The sequence below is a fragment of the Lepus europaeus genome, unplaced genomic scaffold, assembly GCF_033115175.1.
Source record: "Lepus europaeus isolate LE1 unplaced genomic scaffold, mLepTim1.pri SCAFFOLD_80, whole genome shotgun sequence".
Classification (NCBI taxonomy): Eukaryota; Metazoa; Chordata; class Mammalia; order Lagomorpha; family Leporidae; genus Lepus; species Lepus europaeus.
This window is the reverse complement of record NW_026909609.1, coordinates 773,151-795,673: the sequence shown is the minus strand read 5'-3', so window position 1 is coordinate 795,673 and position 22,523 is coordinate 773,151. Positions and strand designations below refer to the sequence as shown.

Below are 22,523 nucleotides of genomic sequence, written 5' to 3'. Positions count from 1 at the left end.
TTTATTCTTTTTTTTTTCTTTCTCCTCCAGTCAGCCTGGTGATCTTTGCCCAGTGGGGCCTCAGGCCTCTGCCTTTCCTCGCCAATGTCTCAGGTTTCTGGGGTTTTTGTCTTACCTCCCGTTCCCGCACTGGCGAGATTCTGCAGCTTGACTCCCGTGGCTGGGCTTCCACGCGATGGGCTCCCTGTAGGTCCTCTGTGTAACATACATCCACTAGATCCAGAAGCATTTCCTCTGCAGTTTTTTTCTTGAGTCTTTTCCTGAGGCTACAGTAATTCCACTTTTATTAAACTATATTTTCCCAGACTATTGGTGCACGTCCTCATATCCGCCATTTTGGCTCTGCCCCCCCCCCCCCACTGAACACTTCTACATTCTTCTCCTTAACATTGCTCCTTTATGGGTCAATATTGTCCCTCTTTCAGCCTGTCCTGCAGTCTCCCTTGACAGATTCTGGCCATTTGTGACCTGAAACTCGGTTTCCTTGCAGTATGGGTATTTTTTACAGCCTTTAGAACATAGTTTGACTCCCTGTTGAATGCTTTTGTGTGGCTGCCCAGTACTCAATAAGTCTAAAAATAAACCAGATCCTTGGGGCCGGTGCTGTGGTATAGAGTGTAAAGCTGCCACCTGCAGTGTTAGCATCCCAAATGGGTGTTGGTATGAGATACAGTGGTTCCACTTCTGATCCATCTCTTTGCTATGGCCTGGGAAAGCTGTAGAAGATGGCCCAAGTGCTTGGGCCCCTGTACCCTTGTGGGAGACTCAGAAGAAACTCCTTGCTTCTGGGTTTGGATCAGTGCAGCTCTGGCCATTGTGGTCATCTGAGGAGTGAACCAGCAGATGGAAGACCTCTCCCTCTCTCTCTCTCTGCCTCTTCTTCTCTCTCTGTATAACTCTGACTTAAAAAAAAAATAAATAAATCATATCCTTAATTCCTCCTTCATACCCATATAGAAAATACACAACTGTCAGTGTTGTTATGTGACAGAATTGATATGTTGACCAAAAGTGTTCGATCACAGGTGATGATAACATTTGAAGACCTAGCTGTGTACTTCACCTGGGAAGAATGGCAGAATATGAACAAAGCTCAGAATGCTAGAAACTTACAGCAGTCTGGTCTCTTTGGGTGAGTGACATCCATCACAAGCTGAATGGCAATATTTTCTTGCTATTTGACAAATAAGTGAACACTTCATAAAATTTAATAATGGGCAGGTATAAATTTAAGTACATGAATAATCTGAATACCTGTCATCAAGGAAAGGATTCATATTGGAACATCTGCTGCATAGCTCCTAGACCAAGCTGTACTCCTGTAGTTAACCCAAGATAGATTTCACAAAGTCTTACATTGTTTCCATTAATAGGACAATGCATTAGCAAACCTGACTTGATCTTCAAGTTGGAGCAAGGTGCAGAGCCATGGATGATGGAAGAATGTCTAAATCAGAGCCTTCCAGGTCAGTTTGCATATAATGGGCAGGGGGGCCAAGGCAGAAAGAGTGTAACGGGTCTTGACTGGTGCTCTTTCCATGATTTATTACCAAGTCTTGCTCCTGATGACAGCTGGTTTTGTGCAACAGACACTCAGACACAGAGTATCTAGGGGTAACAGTGTTTCTCCAACTCTTTTGTTCTTGAGTGAAGATGTTCTTTGATTTCAAAAAGACAAAACCCTTCCAATCCTCTTCTGATGTTACTAATGCACTTTTCTGATTTAGATACATTCCTCAAATGCTAATTTGTCCTTCTATACCCTTTCATAACTTTTCCTTCATCAAGTTATTAATTCCTTTGGTGCTCATTAACTGGGTAATTTGTTACTTATAGAAATTTGTTACTTACTCATCACTCAGATTGAGTTCCAATCATGTTTTCCCGGGCAGGAAACTTGCTATTTTAGCATCTCAGGACTGAACCAGTAAATGCTTTCTCTTTCTTTGTCTCTTCTTTTAATTTTTTTTCTCTCTGTGATTCAGATAAATAAGAAAATGATAGGTTGTTGGAAACATTTGAGAAGTGAGCCAGAGGCTGACAACCCCCTGTTTCATTCTCTCTGTGTCTCATTCTCTGTCTCTCTGATTCTCAAGTGAGTAAATAAGTAACTAAACGGCACAAGATGGTCAGGAGTAAGCCTCTATGATGTGATTAACACATGTTGCCACAAAACCCATTCTGCCATACTTGAAAAAAAATTAAGTTAGTAAACAAGATTGTGATGAACTTTGGGTTATATATTGGATCAAATTAAAATATCCATGTATTAGAGTGTAAAAACAATATAATTGTCATAAATTAGTATCTTGAACTGATATTGTAAAAATCTTATACTGCTTGGATAACTAGTAACTTCATTTCCTTTACATGAATATGCTAGAAGAAACAGTTATATGTGATTCATTGACATGGTTTTTTTTATTATTATTATTCTTACAGTTTCCATGAAAAGGGGTGACCTGTCTAGGATCGACCAGGAAAGGACAAAAATCTGAATCAGAATGTAATGAAAAATAATAAGACATCAACTCCCAAGAGAGCTGAATTAAGAAAAACATTTAATTTAAGTTCAAGCCATATTCCAAAACTGATTATTGAAAAGAGAAATAGCATGGAAAAGCTGCTTTCCAGAAATCATACCTCGTCATACATCAGAAAATTCACACAGAGGTTAAACCTCATAAATGTGATGACTGTGGAAAAGCCTTTGGCCACAAATCAGACCTCATCAAACATCAGAGAATTCACACAGGGGAGAAACCTTATGAATGTAATGACTGTGGAAAAGGCTTTGCAGCTAAGTCAGACCTCATCAAATGTCAGAGAATTCACACAGGGGAGAAACCTTATGAATGTAGTGACTGTGGAAAAGCCTTTGGCCATAAATCACAGCTCACCAAACACCAGAGAATTCACACAGGTGAGAAACCTTATGAATGTAATGATTGTGGAAAAGCCTTTGGCCAGAAGTCACAACTCACCGATCGTCAGAGAATTCACACAGGGGAGAAACCTTATGAATGTAATGACTGTGGAAAAGCCTTTGGCCACAAGTCAGACCTTATCAAACATCACAGAATTCACACAGGTGAGAAACCTTATGAATGTAATGAATGTGGAAAAGCCTTTGTCCAAAAGTCACAACTCATTAATCATCAGAGAATTCACACAGGGGAGAAACCTTATGAATGTAGTGACTGTGGAAAAGCCTTTGCAGCTAAGTCGGACCTCATGAAACATCATAGAATTCACACAGGGGAGAAACCTTATGAATGTAAGGATTGTGGAAAAGCCTTTGGCCAGAAATCAAACCTCAGACCTCATCAGAGAATTCACATAGAGGAGTATCCTTATGAATGTAATGACTGTAATGACTGAATTACAATTCATATGGTAGCCAGGGCTAAACCAGGTCAAAGCCTGAAGTCAGGAACTCAAGCTAGTTCTCCCACATAGGTGGTAGGCATCCAGTCACTTGAGCCATAATCTGATGAATCGCAGAGTATCAGGATGGTGAATTTGATTGCTGCAATAGAATCCAACCACGGCTACTGCAATACGGAATATGGTGAATCCAAAGAACATATTATATGATATACCAAATGTCCATCCCTAGTAGACTTATCCTTAATGTCTGTTTTCTAGGTTTGTAGTGGTTCTGTCATAATTTTGAGAAAGGAGATTACTCTCAGTTTTGTTCCATAACTTTGCTAAGATGTGCTGTGTAAGTTTTAATTTGTAATTTTCCATAATAGCCCTTATAAAGGCCTTGCTCTCACAAAAGAGCTTCAGTGTGAAACTCCTCAAAAAAATTTAGGAGCTGGTGTTGTGGCAAGCAGACATCTGTAGCACCAGTATTTCCTTCTCCCCACCCCTGTCTCTCTTTATAACTGCCTATCAAATAAATAAGTAATAAATAAAGAAAAATGAAGAATTTAGTTATCTTACTCATTTTTTGATATTGCACAATGCATTCATTGTACCCTAGAGTGTGTAATATAGACATTGGTATGGAATGTAGGAAAAGGGATGGATATTCTGAAAGAGTTTACTCTTTAGACTTCATTTCTTTCTTTCTTTTTTTTTTTTTTTTTTGACAGGCAGAGTGGACAGAGAGAGAGAGAGAAAGGTCTTCCTTTGCCATTGGTTCACCCTCCAATGGCCACCACGGCTGGCATGCTGCAGCTGGCGCACCACACTGATCCAAAGGCAGGAGGCAGGTGATTATCCTGGTCTCCCATGGGGTGCAGGGCCCAAGCACTTGGGCCATCCTCCACTGCACTCCCAGGCCATAGCAGAGAGCTGGCCTGGAAGAGGGGCAACTGGGACAGAATCCAGCACCCCAACTGGGACTTGAACCCCCTGTGCCGGCACCGCTAGGCGGAGGATTAGCCTGTTGAGCCATGGCGCCGGCCTAGACTTCATTTCTCATACAATATTCCATGGAGGCTGGTCTTGCTGCCATGGTAATCACTGGGAACAGAGCATCAGTTAACCAAGGAAAGCTGCTGTATTTCTGAGCCAGAGCTTTCAACACACAGTGTATGAAACTACGTTTGGCTTAAATAAGAAGGGCCCTTCTGCTTCTCTTTTCCTCCATTCTTAATATAGGTTACATTGCAGAGCACTCCTCACCACTTTTCTGTACACTGGCACTCCCTAATCCTTGCTATCTGAGTCCTGCAAAACTGCTTCTGAGGGAAGTAGATTCCTTAGGGAACTACATGTTGCCATTTTCTCCTTTACTTATCACAAGTAATAAAGCTTTCTTCTCAGCAATTCCCAGTTGAAGCTGATTATTCCAGGACATTGCAAATGATTGGATCTCTTGTGTCTGCTAAAAATGACTGCATTTTTAGAGGGTGCAGGTAGGCTTCTCTCCCTTTCAGAGTGGAGTTTCTCCTGTAACTGTGGCATGAGGAAGCTGATGGCTTCTCTTAAACAGAGTTTAACACTAATTTTCCATCAGGATATTGGACACTGGTCCATGTGCTGTGTCAAGGTTTGAAGTCACAAGAGAAACCACAGGCACAAGGTGGCAGGCTTGAGCTGGATGGGACTTAATACTAATAGCTGGATCGGAAGGCTTGAACCACATTTCTACTAGGAGCAGGAACTGGAAACCCTGGATTTCTCTCCACATGAAAAGTTTCTATCTGTAACCCTTAAGGACTATGTGTCTTCATCTAGGCCAACAGAGGTTCTGGGGTTAATACAGCATGTATAGGGGTTAAAGGGTAGGAGAAGGGTCATTTTGAGGTCTCAGGAAGAGGAAGAAAAGAGCACATAAATAAGCTCAACCTGATAATCTGTTGATTTATCTCCAGTAAACACAGCAGATGTAGAGGAATTGACTGATGGGAGGGGCTTCACTTGACACCCCAGGGGGCTTAAGAATGTCCCTGTGGTTAGTATACAGTTGATCTTCTCTATATAAATTAAAAATGAATTCTAATGAAGAGTGGGATGGGATAGGGACTAGGAGTTGGGATTTTTGAGGGGTGGGAATGCAGGTATGGGGGGGAAGAACAGCTATAATCCAGAATTTATTTTTTTGCCACTGTGTAGTATTCCAGTGTACATATCCCGTATTTTCATAATCCAGTCTTCTGTTGATGGGCATTTAGGTTGATTCCATGTCTTAGCTATTGTGAATTGAGCTGCAATAAACATTGAGGTGCAGTAAGCTCTTTTATTTGCCAACTTAATTTCTCTTTGGTAAATTTTGAAGAGTGTGAGGGATTGGTCATGTGGTAGAGCTATATTCAGGTATCTCCAAGCTGACTTCCATAGTGGCTTTACCAGTTTGCATTCCCACCAACAGTGGGTTAGTGTCCCTTTTTTCCCACATTCTCACCAGCATCTTTTGTTAGTTGATTTCTGTATGTAAGCAATTCTAAGTGGGGTGAGGTGAAACCTCACTGTGGTTTTGATTTGCATTTCCCTGATGGCTAGAGGTCCTGAAAATTTTTTCATCTGTCTGTTGAACATATGGATTTCCTCTTTTGAAAAATATCTGTTTATGTCCTTAGCCCTTCTCTTAAGTGGGTATTTTGATTTGTTGTGGCAGAGATTCTTGGATCTCTTTGTAGATTCTTGTTATTAATCCTTTATGAGCTGAATAATTTGCAAATATTTTCTCCCATTCTGTCAGTTGCCTCTTCACTTTCCTGATATTTTGATTATTACTGCCCATAGCATGCCTTGAAATCTGCTATTGGGAGGCCCTCAGCTCTGTTTTTGTTATATAGGGTTGTTTTAGCCATTCAGGGTCTCCTATGTCTCCATATGAATTTCAGCATCATTTCTTTCAGATCTGAAAAGTGTTTCTTTGGTATTCTGAATGATATCATATTGAATCCATAAATTGTTTTTGGAATAATGGGCATTTTGATGAAAATGATTCTTTCAATCCATGAACATGGAAGATTTTTCCATGTTTTTATATCTTCGTCTATTTCTTCCTTTAAAATTTTGTAATTCTCGGCTGGCGCCACGGCTCAATAGACTAATCCTCCACCTGAGGTGCTAGCACACTGGGTTCTAGTCCCAGTCGTGGTGCTGAATTCTGTCCCAGTTGCCCCTCTTCCAGGCCAGCTCTCTGCTGTGGTCCGGGAGTGCAGTGGAGGATGGCCCAAGTGCTTGGGCCCTGCACCCCATGGGAGGCCAGGAGAAGCACCTGGCTCCTGCCTTCGGATCAGTGTGGTGCGCCGGCTGCAGCATGCCAGCCGTGGTGGCCATTGGAGGGTGAACCAATGGCAAAGAAAGACCTTTCTTTCTGTCTCTCTCATTGTCCACTCTGCCTGTCCAAAAAAAAAAAAAATGTAATTCTCATTATATATTTCTTTGACAACCTTGATTAAGTTTATTCCAAGTTATTTAATTTTTTTAGTAGATATAGTGAATGGCATTGATCTTAGAAGTTCTTTCTCAGTCGTGGCATTGTCTACATATACAAAGGATGTTGTATTTTGTGTTTTGATTTTATATATATTTTTAAAAGATTTATTTATTTATTTGAAAGAGTTACACAGAGAGAGGAGAGGCAGATAGAGAGAGGTCTTCCATCTGCTGGTTCACTCCCAATTGGCCACAATGGCTGGAGATGTGTTGATCTGAAGCTAGGAGCTGGGAGCTTCTTCTGGGTCTCCCACATGTGTGCAAGGGCCCAACGACTTGAAGCATCTTCTATTGCTTTCCCAGGCCATAGCAGAGAGCTGTATTGGAAGTGGAGGAACCAGGACTCAAATTGGTGCCCATATGGGATGTTGGCACAGGCCAGGTCATTAACCCGCTGTGCAACAGCGGCAACCCCTGATTTTATATCTTGCTACTTTACCAAAATCTTCTATAATTTCCAATAATCTCTTAGTGCAGATTTTTGAATCTCCATAAAGAGAAGTCATATTGTCAGCAAATAGGAATAATTTGATTTTTCCTCCCCAATTTATATGCCTTTGATTTATTTTTCTTGATTAATGGCTATGGCTAAAACTTCCAGTACTATATTGAATAGACATGATGAGTGTGGGCATCCCTCTTTGGTACCGGATCTCAGTGGGAATGCATCCAACTTTTTCTCATTGTATTTGATGCTGGCTGTGGATTTGACATAAATTGCCTTGAGTGTGTTGAGGAATGTTCCTTCTATACCCAATTTGTTTATAGTTTTCATCACAAAAGGGTGTTGTATGCTATCAAATACTTTCTCTACATCTATTGAGATAATCATATGATTTTTCTGCAATTTGTTGATGTGATGTATTGCATTGATACATTTGTGAATGTTGAACCATCCCTGCATACCAGGGATAAATCCCACTTTCTCTGGGTGGATGACCTTTCTGGTGTGTTGTTGGATTCTATTGGCTAGAATTTTATTGAGGATTTTTTCATCTATGTTCATCAGGGTAATTGGTCTGTAGTTCTCTTTCTCTGCTGCATCTTTTTCAGGTTTAGGAATTAAGGTGAGTCTGGCTTCATAGAAAGAATTTGGGAGGATTTCCTCTAGTACTTCTTTAAATTTCTGGTAGAATTCAGCAATGAATCCATCCAGTCTAGGGCTTTACTTTGTTGGGAGGGCCTTTATTAGTGATTCAATTTCTATCTTAGTTATGGATCTGTTTAGGTTTTCTAAGTCTTCATGGTTCAATTTAGGTATGTTGTATGTGTGTCCAGGAATCTAGGCCATTTCGGCTAGATTTCCCAGTTAGTTGGCATACAACCCTTTGTAGTAGTTTATGATGACTCTTTTATTTCTGTGGTGGCTGTTGTTACATTCCCTTTTCCATTGCTAATTGTATTTATTTGGGTCTCTTTCTACTTTTTTTGGTTTGTTTGGCCAATGGTGTGTAAATTTTGCTTATATTTTTCAAAAAACCAGCTCTACATTTTGCTGATCTCTTGTAATGCTGTTTTGGACTCAGTTTTGTTGATTCCTTCTCTAATTTTAATTGTTTCTCTTTTACTAGCTTTGTGTTTGGTTTGCTCTAGTTTTTCTAGATCCTTGAGATTCATTGATAGTTCATTTATTTGGAGCTTTTCTAATTTCTTGATGTAGGCACCTTTTGCTATAAGCTTTCCTCTTAACAATGCTTTTGCTGTATACCATAAGTCCCCCCCCCCCCAAGGGAACGGGTTTATTGGGAAAAACCCAGCAGACCAGAGGGAAGGAGCAAAAAGGAAAAGGAGAGAGAAGGAGAGTGTAAGAGAGAGAGACAGAGAGGAGAGGAACTAGTGAGGAGAGAATAGAAAGAGCAAACAAGAGAGAAGAGAGAAGCCAAGAGAGCCACGTGTTCAGGAACAGGTCCTTTTAAAACTTTGCTGGAGGGTGGGCAGGAAAGCAGGAGCAGTGAATCCCATTAAGATGGGAGTGGAGCTTGACAATAGCAGTTGGTCCATGTGGCCTCCTAGCTTTCAGCAATGGTGGTGGGGGCTAGGGCCTAGGATGTAAATCAGGGTGTAGATTGTGCCATAGGTAAAACCGCCATTTTCCTAACATTCCCCCCTTTTGTTCTTTATAAAGCAGGAGTTGTATGGGATTACATTAGTCCCAAAAGTCCAGGAGGGGTAGAGTGATGGTGATTTGTCTTTAGAGCTACTTCCTGCTGACATGGGGCAATGAGGTATTCTTTGCTGGCATGGGGCGATGCCTGAAGCCACTGTCTTCTTGGTGGGGATCTGAGTGTATCCCTGTAACAACATTTGGTTGACCGCCTGATTGTTGCAGGCCTTCGTTAGTTCCATTATAACCTGCTGTAAACACTTAAACAGGCAAACAGGCACTGTAATATAAAAGACAGGGTGAAATGGCAACCAATGATCCTAAGAGTGGCATTAACCAGGTAATGAGAGGATTTCATAGAGGAGAGGAAATGAGGGGGGTCTCTTGACCCTTATGAAGACTGTTTGATGGACATGGTTTAAAGCTGATCCCAGACAAGACCGGGAGAAAGGCCACTCATCTTTTGCAAGTAGAGGGGTTTGTCTGTAGTGAAATTCTGAACAACCAGATTATATCAAGTGGGGGAGAGGACCATCAGTACACACAGGTTGAGAGTAGAGCCATTGATGTTAGAATAGAGGCTACGGTTACAAAGGAATGAGGCCCAAGTGGGCTAGATACAAAGGACAGAGTCATTATTGGAGAAGCTAAGAATGGTGTTATCTAAGGCACAACTAAGTTTTCTGATTGAGAGACAAATAGAATCTGACAGAAGGGGCTTTATAATAATCTGGTGGGCTTTAAGGCCTTGTTTTTTAAGAGGCCCAGACCTATCTTATCTCTTCACATAGGGTACACCCTAAGGGAGGTGTGAACCTCCTTGGTAAGGCACTCTGTTGACTTCCATTACCTAGCTGGCCTGGGAGGAGAGCTGGCCAGGTAAATGCAGGTGGCATCTCTAACAGGAAAGTTACAGCTCTGCCTGCAATGTTACTTACCCTACTTGGCCATTTCCTCAGCTGCCATGGTCACTTTGGAAGCTGGGCTGAGTGGAGGGCTTTTCAGCTGAGAAGCAATAGATCTGTGGCTCTGATTTGAAGTCCTTCCACTCCAAGGCAGTTCCATTTCCAGTGATCCAACTTTAGGCTGGCAGAGCTACCAGGGCTCTTCACAAGCTGAAACCCAGGTTTACCACATCGAAAACCACTGCAGTGGACTGGCCTGTTGGGTCTCCTTGAGGGCAGATCTCTGTACAGAACAGCCATTAATAGCCTGCCACCCATCTTTACTTTGCTTCTGATGCCTAGCTTTTTCCTCTTGGTTTTTGTTAAAGCAGACCAGAGGATGCAAGTCAAGGGAGTGCTCAAGTCCCATCACTAATCTTTGTGGCCTAAAGTAGATGTCTATAGTCATAGGCATGTTCTGCAGTGATTTTCTGAGGTAGACAATGCCCATGAGGAAAACTATGTTCTTACTTTAAAACTTTCTTTCCCTTTGGTCTGAAAGGGAGGTTTTTTTCTACTTACTGTTTACTTTGCTGATGGCGAAGTAAATCTAGCTATGAAATTACAATTTAAGCTCTCATTTTGGCTTTGCTATTACATAAAGATGTTAACCATCCCTTTTATAAGATCTAAAGATTAAATTGTGCATCCTAGAGAGTCCTTCAATATAGCCAGTTCTACCTTGAAGAAAACATAGAAATGAGAGAACAAGTCAGGCTTAGAATAGAGAAATGAGGGAGTAAGTCCTAGATTGCCTAACAATATCAAATGAAAACTTAGCAAGTGATTTCAACCATTAGATAACAATGTAGGAAAACATTTACCAGAAGGTCCAATGCCTTCTATAAATGTTAAGAATACATGTATTTGGAGACATCTCTTAAATATTTAATGTGGTGTAGCTTGTTTAACCAGCAAATTCAAGCACAAGCATATAAAATGTTTCTAGTTTCTTTCTACCAACACGTTTAAAAAATATAACACAGAGATTCAGGTCACATGAATCAAAATGCATCTTTGAATAATTTCAGCTGTTTAAAATTATGGGCAACCTTTTACCTATAAGTCAATAAAATAAAAATATAAATTTTTCCATGTAGACATACAATATGTATACACATATAACATAAAAGATAGAACAATAAAGCATTTTCAGAATAGCTTTTTAAAAAAATCTTTAACTCTTTTTTGTAAATTACCAGTTGACTCGAATTACTTTCTACTCTTAGTAATCTTAGTTAACCATACTTACACTCAGTTGGTACCTGTAACACATTATTGGCTTCATCTGTTTACAGAGCAATCCCAAATTACTGAATACAACAAAAGTGTCTGGAAACAGTCCATCAGGACCTATAGGAGGACAGCTAGACACAGAACCAACAATGTTTTAGTTTTATGAGCAAAAAATCTGATACATAAAACTGTGGATGACAAGACCTTAAATAGCCATGTTTAAAATTATAATTACATTAACCAACAAGAGGCACTTGCTTACTTCACAAAGTATTTTTGAAAGCACCTGTAGGATTTTACAAAGCATTTAACTCTTTTATGCCTCTGGGGCTTTCTCATTAAAATAAAATAAAATAAAATAAACCATCACACAAGTTCATTAGACTTTTTAATTCTCAGACATTTGTATCAATACCATTTTATATTATAGAAACTTAAAATTTAGCACCACTTCACATCTTGACAGTACATCTAGTATAGTCCAAATAGCCTGATTAGTTGGTGTCTCTACAAGATGAGAGACATATATGCCCTTAGATTTTTTTCAGTTTGGCCCAAACTGGAAAAACTGAAGTCCAAAATTTACTGGAAATTTCAGTCCAAATTCTTTGGAACTTTGATTTTTTTTTTTTTTGAATGTCTGTCAAGGATGCCAAGAAGGCTCAAAATCCAAAATATGTGGTTGAAATAAGATTTCTTAACATGACATAATATAGACCAATTTGACATTGTTACAAGATGATTATTCAAATGTTTGAAAATAAGCACATATTGAAATAACCCATAGATCTTAAAATAAACACTCAGCTGTTTTCAAACAATTAGAATTTAACAGAGACATCAAAAGAACATAATAGATTACTTTAACTCATTGCTTTAAGAGAATCAGATTCTATGTCAAAGAGAAATAGATTAGTGTACTTGTGATGTTTTCCATCTGCCAATGTCCTTGATGTACATTTTGAAATAACCTGTTAAAAATCTCCAGATTAAGATTAAGGTAACACATCAAATTTCAGCCTGAGTTACTCTAAGCAATGTTTAACTATTTTCATAGACAGTTTATAAACTAACCCAAATAGTTTTTTATGGAATATAACATGCTGATTATACGAAAGTTTACATTTAGACTCATTTATTTAGTTTGCCTTTACCCAATTTATTTATTTTTGACAGGCAGAGTGGACAGTGAGAGAAAGAAACAGAGAGAAAGGTCTTCCTTTGCCATTGGTTCACCCTCCAATGGCCGCTGTGGCCGGCGTGCTGCAGCCAGCGCACTGCATCAATCCGAAGCCAGGAGCCAGGTGCTTCTCCTGGTCTCCCATGGGGTGCAGGGCCCAAGCACTTGGGCCATCCTCCACTGCACTCCCTGGCCACAGCAGAGAGCTGGACTGGAAGAGGGGCAACCAGGACAGAATCCGATGCCTCTACCAGGACTAGAACCTGATGTGCCGGTGTTGCAAGGTGGAGGATTAGCCTATTGAGCCTTGGCGCTGGCCTCCTTTACCCAATTTAAATTAGCAGTTACACTTAAATGACTTAGGCTGCTGTTATTATATCATATATCTATCTGAATTTGATTAAAATTGCATTCATATAAACAAGTACTAATTACCCATTGCTGTTTCATTGAGTACTGATTACCCAAAAACCTGTTAAAATAAATTGCAAAAATAAGTTCAGCAAGTTACAAAGCAATTTTTTTTTTTTTTGGACAGGCAGAGTGGATAGAGAGAGAGACAGAGAGAAAGGTCTTCCTTTGCCATTGGTTCACCCTCCAATGGCTGCTGCGGCCGTTCATTGTGCTGATCCTAAGCCAGGAGCCAGGTGCTTCTCCTGGTCTCCCATGCGGGTGCAGGGCCCAAGGACTTGGGCCATCCTCCACTGCCTTCCCAGGCCATAGCAGAGAGCTGGCCTGGAAGAGGGGCAACTGGAATAGAATCCGGCGCCACGACCGGGACTAGAACCCGGTGTGCCGGCTCCACAAAGCAATATTTTTAAAGGTAGTGATCTTCCTAGATTCAAAGAGAAATTCCTTCAAACTCAGTGTCTAGTTAGTTGCCTTTTTCTTAAAAACACCTTAGGCCCATGACGTCATAGTCAGCCACTTGGGACTGCATCAAGTCAGTTCCCAAAGGTGACAGTGGGCCAGAGGTCAATACACCAAAACAAAAAGTGGAGGTCAGAAGACAGGATTTTCCTGTCTGGCTTGCTCATGATAAAACAAAAGAGCCATCAGAAGGGTGGGATACCTAATTTTTTTCCTCAATAAGCAGAGAGTCCAAAAGGATGGGATTACCACTCACTTGCTATTATGGAAAACTGGAACAAGATAAGGAGGGACAAAAGAACAGTTGGTGGACAAGGTCTGGACAGTGAAAGCATGGAGACAATCATTCCCAAACTGAAGAGACAGAGTAGACTTTGGACAAGGCCTGGTTCTAGGACCAATCCTGGTTCTAGGATAAAGTCCAAATTCTAGTGAGAAGAGAAGAAAGAGAGCAGAGAGTAGAGAGATGAGAGGGGGAGAGGAGAGGAGCACCAAGAGTGCAGAGAAGAGAGAGTGAGAGAGAGAAGCCAAGAGTGAGGAGAGAAAAGAGAGAGAAGAGCCATGCAGTGCTTGTTTAAAGATTCAAAACCAGGCTGGCGCCATGGCTTAACAGGCTAATCCTCCACCTTGCGGCGCTGGCACACTGGGTTCTAGTCCTGGTTGGGGCACCAGATTCTATCCCAGTTGCCCCTCTTCCAGGCCAGCTCTCTGCTGTGGCCAGGGAGTGCAGTGGAGGATGGCCCAAGTGCTTGGGCCCTGCACCCCATGGGAGACAAGGAGAAGCACCTGGCTCCTGACTTAGGATCAGCGCAATGCGCCGGCTGCAGCAGCCATTGGAGGGTGAACCAACGGCAAAAAGGAAGACCTTTCTCTGTCTCTCTCTCTCACTATCCACTCTGCCTGCCAAAAAAAAAAAAAAAAAAAAAAAATTGTTAATGTCCAGTGAATTTTTTAAATTTAGATGTGCTTTTTTTTTGGACAGGCAGAGTGGACAGTGAGAGAGAGAGACAGAGAGAAAGGTCTTCCTTTGCCGTTGGTTTACCCTCCAATGACCACTGTGGCTGGCATGCTGCAGCCAGCGCACCGCGCTGATCCGAAGCCAGGAGCCTGGTGCTTATCCTGGCCTCCCATGGGCTGCAGGGCCCGAGCACTTGGGCCATCCTCCACTGCACTCCCTGGCCACAGCAGAGAGCTGGACTGGAAGAGGGGCAACTGGAACAGAATCTAGTGCCCCTACTGGGACTAGAACCTGGTGTGCTGGTGCCGCAGGCAGAGGATTAGCCTATTGAGCCACGGCATTGGCCAATGTGCTTTTTAATCTTAAAGTGGAACTCCATTTGGAATAGCCACATTTAAGATTGCACTGAAACCATATGTCTATCGAACAGTGCAGCACTAAAGGTAACTGAAACTTACTCAGTGTTTGTTTAGCTTTATTAGAACTGTGATAGGCACATTGCAATATTGTCTAATTTATTAGAATACTATTTTGTGTTAACAAATGGGTATACTCCCAGAATTAGAAAGTGTTAGAGCTAAGATCCTAACCAATTCTCTGCCCTCCCTCTGGGCTACTCCAGTACCCTGGGATTTCTCTGTAATTCAAGCCAGAAGGGTGACACCATCAAAGTCATGACACTGGTGATGGAGAGAAGGCTGTAGTTAATGAATGTTAAAGAGCTCCACTTGGGAATACTCCTCTTGATAATTGATTGTGTCTGTGTGAGGGAGGAATAAAGCAGTTTGTGTAGGGCGGCCTCCCACTTCTGACTCAAGCAACAGAGTTGTCCCTAGCGGGAATGAGAGAGACACTGTCACAGCATTTGTTCAACAGAAATTGAAATTTAGCAAATTTTGATCATTGGAATTACTAGTACAGTATGACGAACTGAACCCGATTTTTGTTTTAGCTGTGACTCCTTTATATTTGGCACAAATGCCAGGTGACAACTATTGGATGAGCACTATTATGTAAAAAAGGCATCTATGTAACAGAATGATGCATGGATGCATGGATTGGTGTGTTTGTAATACTGTTATAGAAAGAACACCCCTAGCTAATTCAACAGCCTCAAATTTACAGTTCATAATATTTGCAAACTTTAACGGGTTTCTTTTTTAATATCTCTTCTATAGATACTAATTCAGCTCTGAGCCACCACACACGCAATAGGTAAGAGCTTTGATGAACTCTTTAATTATGAGCTTATCTTTGCTTCTGAAAGAATGCTAAGTGATAGCACTTGGGCCTGAGCCATCTACCTGGGCAGAATCTATCAGATTATGCTATGCCATGTACTTTGGAAGATCTGATCTTAAAAATCCAAAGGATACAAGAGGTGACTAAGAAGAGAACTTGTACGAATTCAAGCACCTCATAAGCTATTGGCAGGTGCCTTTGCCTTACGAATGATAACTATGAAGGGAAAAATGAAAACAAATTATGCTGGAAAGTCATAAATATGGTATTTTTATTTCTTTATATTTACCAATTCTGAAGAATATTCTTGAAAGTTATTTGCGGTCAACAGCATTATGGTGTTTGATTATTGATCAATTTACATATTTTCACAGAAACATTCATCTCACTATAACCAGCACATTTAATCTGTTTAATAAATTTTGTTGCCAAAATGCTGCTGCAGATCAGTACAGATGCCCTAAATGACAGGAAAGGACTGTACAGTTTCCCCTTACCCCTGAGGCCATGTTCGACATCAGCCGTGAGTTTATTACTTTTTATCCTGAAGGGTTTCAGGATCATTTTCACTTTTTTGGTCCCTGCTGCTTTCCTGTGCTCTGGTTATTTATATCCACAGGAGTCAGTGGTTAGTAATGTGGAATGGGAGCAAGGCATGGGAAATAATAGGACAGTGGTCAAATAAAATAAGTATATCATGGGAGGATGGATCTTTGTTGCCTCTCTCCCTGGTGGAAGAGTCTCCTTTAGTATTTGTATGCTGTGTGGTTCCCAGGGAGCTTTGTTTGGGTCAGACAAGTCCCCCTGTGGGTGAAAGTGACTCAGACCATAGGAGCACTTGCATTTTCTGGGCCCCTGGGCTGGAGCTGGAATTCCCTCTGAGCTCTGTTTAGCGCTGGGTTCTACCAGAATTCCCTTGCTTGTTCCCTGAAGTGCTCTAGGGTGAAGCTGGCACAAAACATTTGACAATTTTCACTCAGCCACCGACAGTTGCTGAAAACCTTCCAATACATGTATATGCCCTTATCTTAGCTTCACAAAAGCCATGCCCTAAAAATAAATACAATTTAGAACAAAAAAATACATTCAACTACAGTGAGTTTCAGGTGACCAAGCTGTGAGACAAAAAGGCAGGGATCATTCAGGCCTTTAGGCTTTGAGTAGTGTGTTCCTGTCCAGGCATCAGCGAGGCCTTTACCTAGGGTTCCCACTAGACATGAGCAATTATTTAAAGCTGTTTCTTTTTTTAAAATTTTAATCAAAATATGTATACTGTGTGGTTAACTGCAGGAGCATTTCTGATCACTTAATTTTTAAAAAAGATTTATTTATTATTTATTTGAAAAAGTTACACATAGAGAGGAGAGGCAGAGAGAGAGAGAGAGAGAGAGACAGGTCTTCCCTCCAATGGTTCACTCCCCAGTTGGCCAGAATGTCTGGCCGGAGCTGTACCCATCTGAAGCCAGAAGCCAGGAGCTTCTTCCAGGTCTCTTCCACGGGGGTGCAGGGGCCCAAGGGCTAGGGCCAACTTCTCCTGCTTCCCCAGGCCATAGCAGAGAGCTGGTGGGAAGTGGAGCAACCAGGACTAGAACCAGCACCCATATGGGATGCCAGCACTTCATGCCAGGGCGTTAACCCACTGCACCACAGCACTGGCCCCTGATTACTTAATTTTTTAACTAAGATGTGTTCCTAAGATCTTTTATGATTAGCATGCCTTAAAAATTAGACATTTTTTTCCTGTATCTTTCAACTGATCTTTCTTTTTGCCTTTTCACTTGCTAAAAACTATTTTTGGTTTTCCTTTGGCCTAATCTGACCTTCTATAATCTCTGAATTCTCAGGTCAATGGAGACACAGGCTGAGTTGTGATTTAGTCATTTTCCTCCTTGTTTTCATCCATGTCCCTGGGCCCTTGCCATGTATAAAATATTCCATAGCACTTCTCAAAATAGTCTTTAAAACTCTAAGCTTTATAAATTAAGTACTAACATTAAACTTTGAAAAATATTTTTATGAGAGATCCTGTATTTGGCCATAACTTCCACTTTGTTCACTATGCAAATGTAGAGGTATCTCTTTTGTGTCTCTAAACAAGAAGGCTGACATCAAAGGAAGCTGGTGTTTCCTTGCTGAGTCTGGCTCCTAGAAAATTAGAGTGTGCAGGGAAATGTTTGGAGGCACTTACTAACACAACTAACACAGGAGGGCTTTAGCGATTCAAATCATAAACCTAAGCTCACAAGGGTAAAGCTAATTTTAGAATGAAATATACGACAAATAGATGAAGTACAAAAAATAAAAACACACACACAAAAAAACTAATCTAAGTGCTAAGATGACACCAGGCAGGCTCAGTTCTTCAAGTTGGAAAACTTTGAAGACTACATTTTTACCTGTAATTCCCATCTTTGGTTTCCACCATTTTTGCTCTCTGAACTTGATCTAAATTCAACCCATTTAAAAGGATCATATTGCTTTATATGACCTGGCAGAAGTAAATGTAGAATTTCCTTAAATTGTGGATAGAAATGGAATGGTCATGAGTTTGAGCCTGTGGAATTTATAATGCATTATTTAGCTATACATGGCATTTTATTATAGAGATACAGAGAAGAGGCAATTTTCAACTACAGAATTTTGAAAATATCTAAAATTATCAAAAATAAGAAGATCTGGGGTGAATTCAAATTAAAATGTAGGAATGACATGCAATTATTCCTATTTGCATCATGAAGAGGTGACTGTGCACTAAGTCTGGATTTAAAACAGGTGGACTGAAGGAAGGGCACTTAGAAGTCTGAGAAATCTGAGGGCAGTCACTGTCCTCCCTATGTTACTGCTGCCCACTAAGAAAACAACAAAAACTGAAAGAAAGGAAAAAGATGAAATGCATGAATGCTTGTAGAAAGCATTGGAAGTACAGAGGACTGTCTACGTGTTGAATGTTCAATGAAATCTTTTACATTTGATTTTACCAGTGATCATTTTTATTTCATGCTGGTTTTCTGAAGATTGTCAGTTAAAAAGTTTGCATTATTTTGACACATTGTGTTCCATCTCATTGCTTTAGGCATAGAGTTATATTTACTATTTCATGCAGTGTTGTTTACTATCAGGCACTGAACTAAACTGAAGAAAATCACCAATTTCTAAAAGATACCATAAGTCTAAATGGAGGAGGAGCTAGAAGTTAGAAAAACCAAGTATGTTGGATATTGCATTAAATTTCAGAGTAACATATTTATTTCTTATATTATATGTAGAAATACAGCAAGTTTTATTGTGAAAGTATCAGTTAGTGTTACGTGAAAGCAGCATTTAAGAAATCAGGTAAAGTATGAAACAATCACTAAATAGTATGCATAAGCCATAGTAAAATTGTTCCTTAAACTTTATAACATGTAATTCCCTAAGAAAGGCAATTCCTTAGTTTCATGAAATGGAATACCTCATATACCACATAAATTACCCCTGGGGATTTAGCATATTTGAATATATTTTCAAAATTCTTTATTTCAGAAGGGCCAAAGGACATATCTGTTACTCCTTGAAAAATATAGCAGAAATAATATTTATAATATACTGAATAATATTTGTGAAACAAATTCTAGCTTCAACTTACTGATCCAGAGCTAAATTCAAATATACTGGCCATACACTACCAAGGCAAGTTTATCCATCAGGCAAAATGCAAAGTGGAATTTCATTTTATTTAATCTTAAACATTATAATTCCCATCACGCTACATGTTACAAATTTCCATGGCAACGTTTGAAAGAATCATCATGAATATTACAATAAAATTTTAATGTCAACTTTTTAGATTGTTGATATAAGTTCTACTATCCTTTGAATGAGATAGTCCTAATTTGCTTTTTAAAAGGATCTCTGCCTTTACTGTTGAATTTTATTTCATTTTGCAGAAGGAATGATGGAGCCACACATTATCAAGTTTAAAGAGCCCTGTACATCCATGAAATAATTTTTATTGTGTGCCCTACTAGTCCTGACTAACATTTTCATATGATAACCTCTTTTTAATGTGATCCTGGATATGAAATTCCTGCATAAAGCATTTTTTTCCAGAAAAACCAAGTATATGGTAAATGTAGAATAACTACTATACCACACATACTGTTATATAGAAATTTTATAACACATTTTGTATTATTCTTGAAATAATTAGATAAAAATGGAATCTTTCAACATCAAATTTTATATATGCAAACATCTAATTAGCTGTTCTGGAAAATGCTAGAGTTTTTTTTTGTTGTTGTTGTTGTTTTTTTTTTTTTTTCCGCTGTCATTATTACATTTTTTAAAAAATTCTTCATGGCCTAGAAAATAAAAATCAATATATCTGTTTTTATTCCAAATATTCTTTTTTTTTTCTAGATATATAACAGATAGAGTTAGACAGTAAGGGCGAGAGACAGAGTTCGCTCTGTGCTTCCCTCTGTTTGTTCACCCCTCAAATGGCCCCTAAGGCCAGAGCTCTATGGATCCAAAGCCAGGAGCCAGGTGCTTCTTCCTGGTCTCCCATGCAGGTGCAGGGGCCCAAGCAGTTGGGCCATCCTCCACTGCCCTCCCGGGCTACAGCAGAGAGCTGGACTGAAAGAGGAGCAACCAGGACAAGAACCTGGTGCCCATATGGGATGCCAGCGCCACAGGCGGAGGATTAACCAAGTGAGCCATGGCGCTGGCCCATTCCAAACATTCTTAAAGGGTGAAAAATGTAAAGCATAATAATTCATATATTGTTAGAAACTCAGAGAAAAATAAGGAAGTGATATTAAATTCTAGACTGCAGTAAGAAGACAGTCTTTCATTTCTTTCTTGAGTTACACTCTTGTCTCCATCCAGATACATTTTCCTTGTATTAAGCTTTCTGTTAGAGACCTGGACTATGGAATTTCTATGCAGAGGAAGCCTGTGGGTCTTCCCTTTAAAGGACCTGTCTCCCTAGCTTCCCCTCAGCTGCATGTTTGGGGAGTGCCTCCTCCTAACTCCAACAGTTTTGGATTTTCCTTCCCAAGGGACAGCTCACGTCGGGATGGCTGGGTGCGGGCTTCTACGTACTTTCAGAGGGCTTACCGCACCGGGTCCCAGTCTATTCGGGCCTGAGCGCTGCCTACTGGAGGGCCGTGCTGCGCAACTCCCCACCTGGGCCCTACCTGGGCCCTGTGCCAGAGCCCAGTGCCCGCCAGTGCACACACCTTGGAGGCAAAAAGTCCTGGCACGCCCTGCGCCCACGGCACAAGCACCTGAGGAAGTCTGAGAAACCTCTCTCAGCCTGCACCAGACTTGGCTCTGCTCTGCCATTTTCAGCCTAATTACGCCTAGTGTGGGCTCCCCCAGGGACTGGGTCATCCCTAAGCTTTCCTGTGGGTGAGTTTCCAAATGGCACTGATAAGTCACAAAGCGTGGGTAGGGGGTGGGGAGTGTGTGCGGAGCAGTGGCTGGCGGGCGTACTGTGTTTTGGATTATTGTTTTTTACATTTTGTAATATGTTTTGGGTCTCCTCTGCATATGAACAAAAATGATCAAATAAAATCTATATTGTAACTATTCATTTTTGGGTAAAGCATATTTGTATGAAATAAAAAGACTTTCAAAAATATTCACTTTGCTTTCACCATACCATATACATTTTAAAAACTACTAAATTGGATCTTCAACTTAAGGGATATTATTGTAGTGTTATTATAAAAGAATTAACATTTATTCAAAAGTAAGTATTCTGTGGCCAGCACGGTGGCTCACTGTCGGGGACCACGCAACACGTGGCCTCTTAGCGGAAAACTACTGAAGTAGAGCTAAGCAGCCAGGGCGGGAAAGTACTGATAATGCCACCCTGTGTCTTAAGACTTTATGACCATTCCCCAACCTGCACAAGCATTGCAGCTGCAAGATAACCTTGTGACCTCCCTCTGCTTGCACAGGCATTGCAGCTGCAAGGTAAACTACCCTCCTCCCCCTGCCTGACATCCTGCCTTCACGATATATAAGTGTGTGGTTAAAAAAAATAAATTCGCAGCTTGATCAGGATCCTTGACTTGCTGCCATCTTTGTGTCTCCTGTCCCTTTCATTTCTCTTTCTAGGTGCTCGGCCCCAGTTGCTGTACCGTGGGATGGGACAACTGGCGCCCAACGTGGGGCTCAAGTGTGGCCATTGGGGTTCGAGTGCCTGTAAGATTGGAGGAATGCCACTTTCCAGGAGAAAAACTTGGATCCAAGTGATTGTGCGACCGGCTCGGAACTGCCCACCCAAGATCATTAGCATCGGTCGACACTGCAGAGTGAAGATGGTGCAAGGTAAGTGATGGCCATGGAACAGGCATTATCGTCACAGGAAATGTTCATTTCAGGTCTCAGGGAGGCTCTCAAGACACAAGGAGTTCGGGTTAAAAATAAGGATCTAAAGGCATTTTTTGAGTATGTGAAAAATTTATGTCCCTGGTTCCCCAGGAAAGGAACAATTGATGAGGTCAAGTGGCAAAGAGTTGGAAATTGTTTAAAGGATTTTCATGATTTCAGTTGAAGTAAATGTTACCTTTGTAAAGTTAATATTACTATGTGAAATGAGGAATTGTGGTTACAAAGTGTCCGGACTACCCATTCTGTTTTTGTGTTATGTACTAACTCTACCCTTATTATTGATAGGAATGCTCTGGCAGAGTATGCTTGGTTTGCTTTACCAAAGAAATGTAAACCCAAATATGCCACAAATGGTTAAGATTCCACAAACCTGCAAGAATGTAACAATTACGGTACTGTTTTTTATGTCCCTGACATGGGTGCCCAAGAAGCTAATTCCCCCTCAGATATGTTTCAATTTATCTTTAAAACACCTTAAATATTATTGTGTTTGATTTCTGAATGTAAACTTGTATGAGAAATTTGCATTGTATTCTTATGATGACGTGTTAAGTATTCCTACACCTTGATGCAACCTTAGGGCCAAATGTAAGGACAGATTTTTAAAATGAAGAGGCTTGTATCTAGGTTTGGCTCTGATGAACAAGCAACGTGTCTGCCAGATAACCTTCTCCTGCTCCTTGGGAGCCTGGCCAGTTCCCGGGG

General features: G+C 40.7%; 1 protein-coding gene across 1 annotated transcript; it reads left to right on the top strand.

Moving 5' to 3' along the window:
• The first annotated feature begins 1,435 nt into the window (after positions 1–1,435).
• LOC133755700 (zinc finger protein 565-like) lies at positions 1,436–22,474 on the top strand. The gene is made up of 3 exons (XM_062185731.1): positions 1,436–1,510; positions 2,614–3,571; positions 21,543–22,474. The coding sequence occupies exons 1-2, from the start codon at positions 1,436–1,438 to the stop codon at positions 3,379–3,381; spliced, it is 843 nt and encodes a 280-aa protein (XP_062041715.1). The 3' UTR covers positions 3,382–3,571; positions 21,543–22,474.
• Positions 22,475–22,523: the final 49 nt, after the last annotated feature.

Coding starts and splice junctions, on each gene's coding strand:
- LOC133755700 (XM_062185731.1), top strand. CDS start 1,436: ATGGAAGAATGTCTAAATCAGAGCCTTCCAGGTCAGTTTGCATATAAT. Junction 1,511..2,613: donor GGGGCCAAGGCAGAAAGAGT/GTAACGGGTCTT, acceptor AAAGAGAAATAG/CATGGAAAAGCTGCTTTCCA.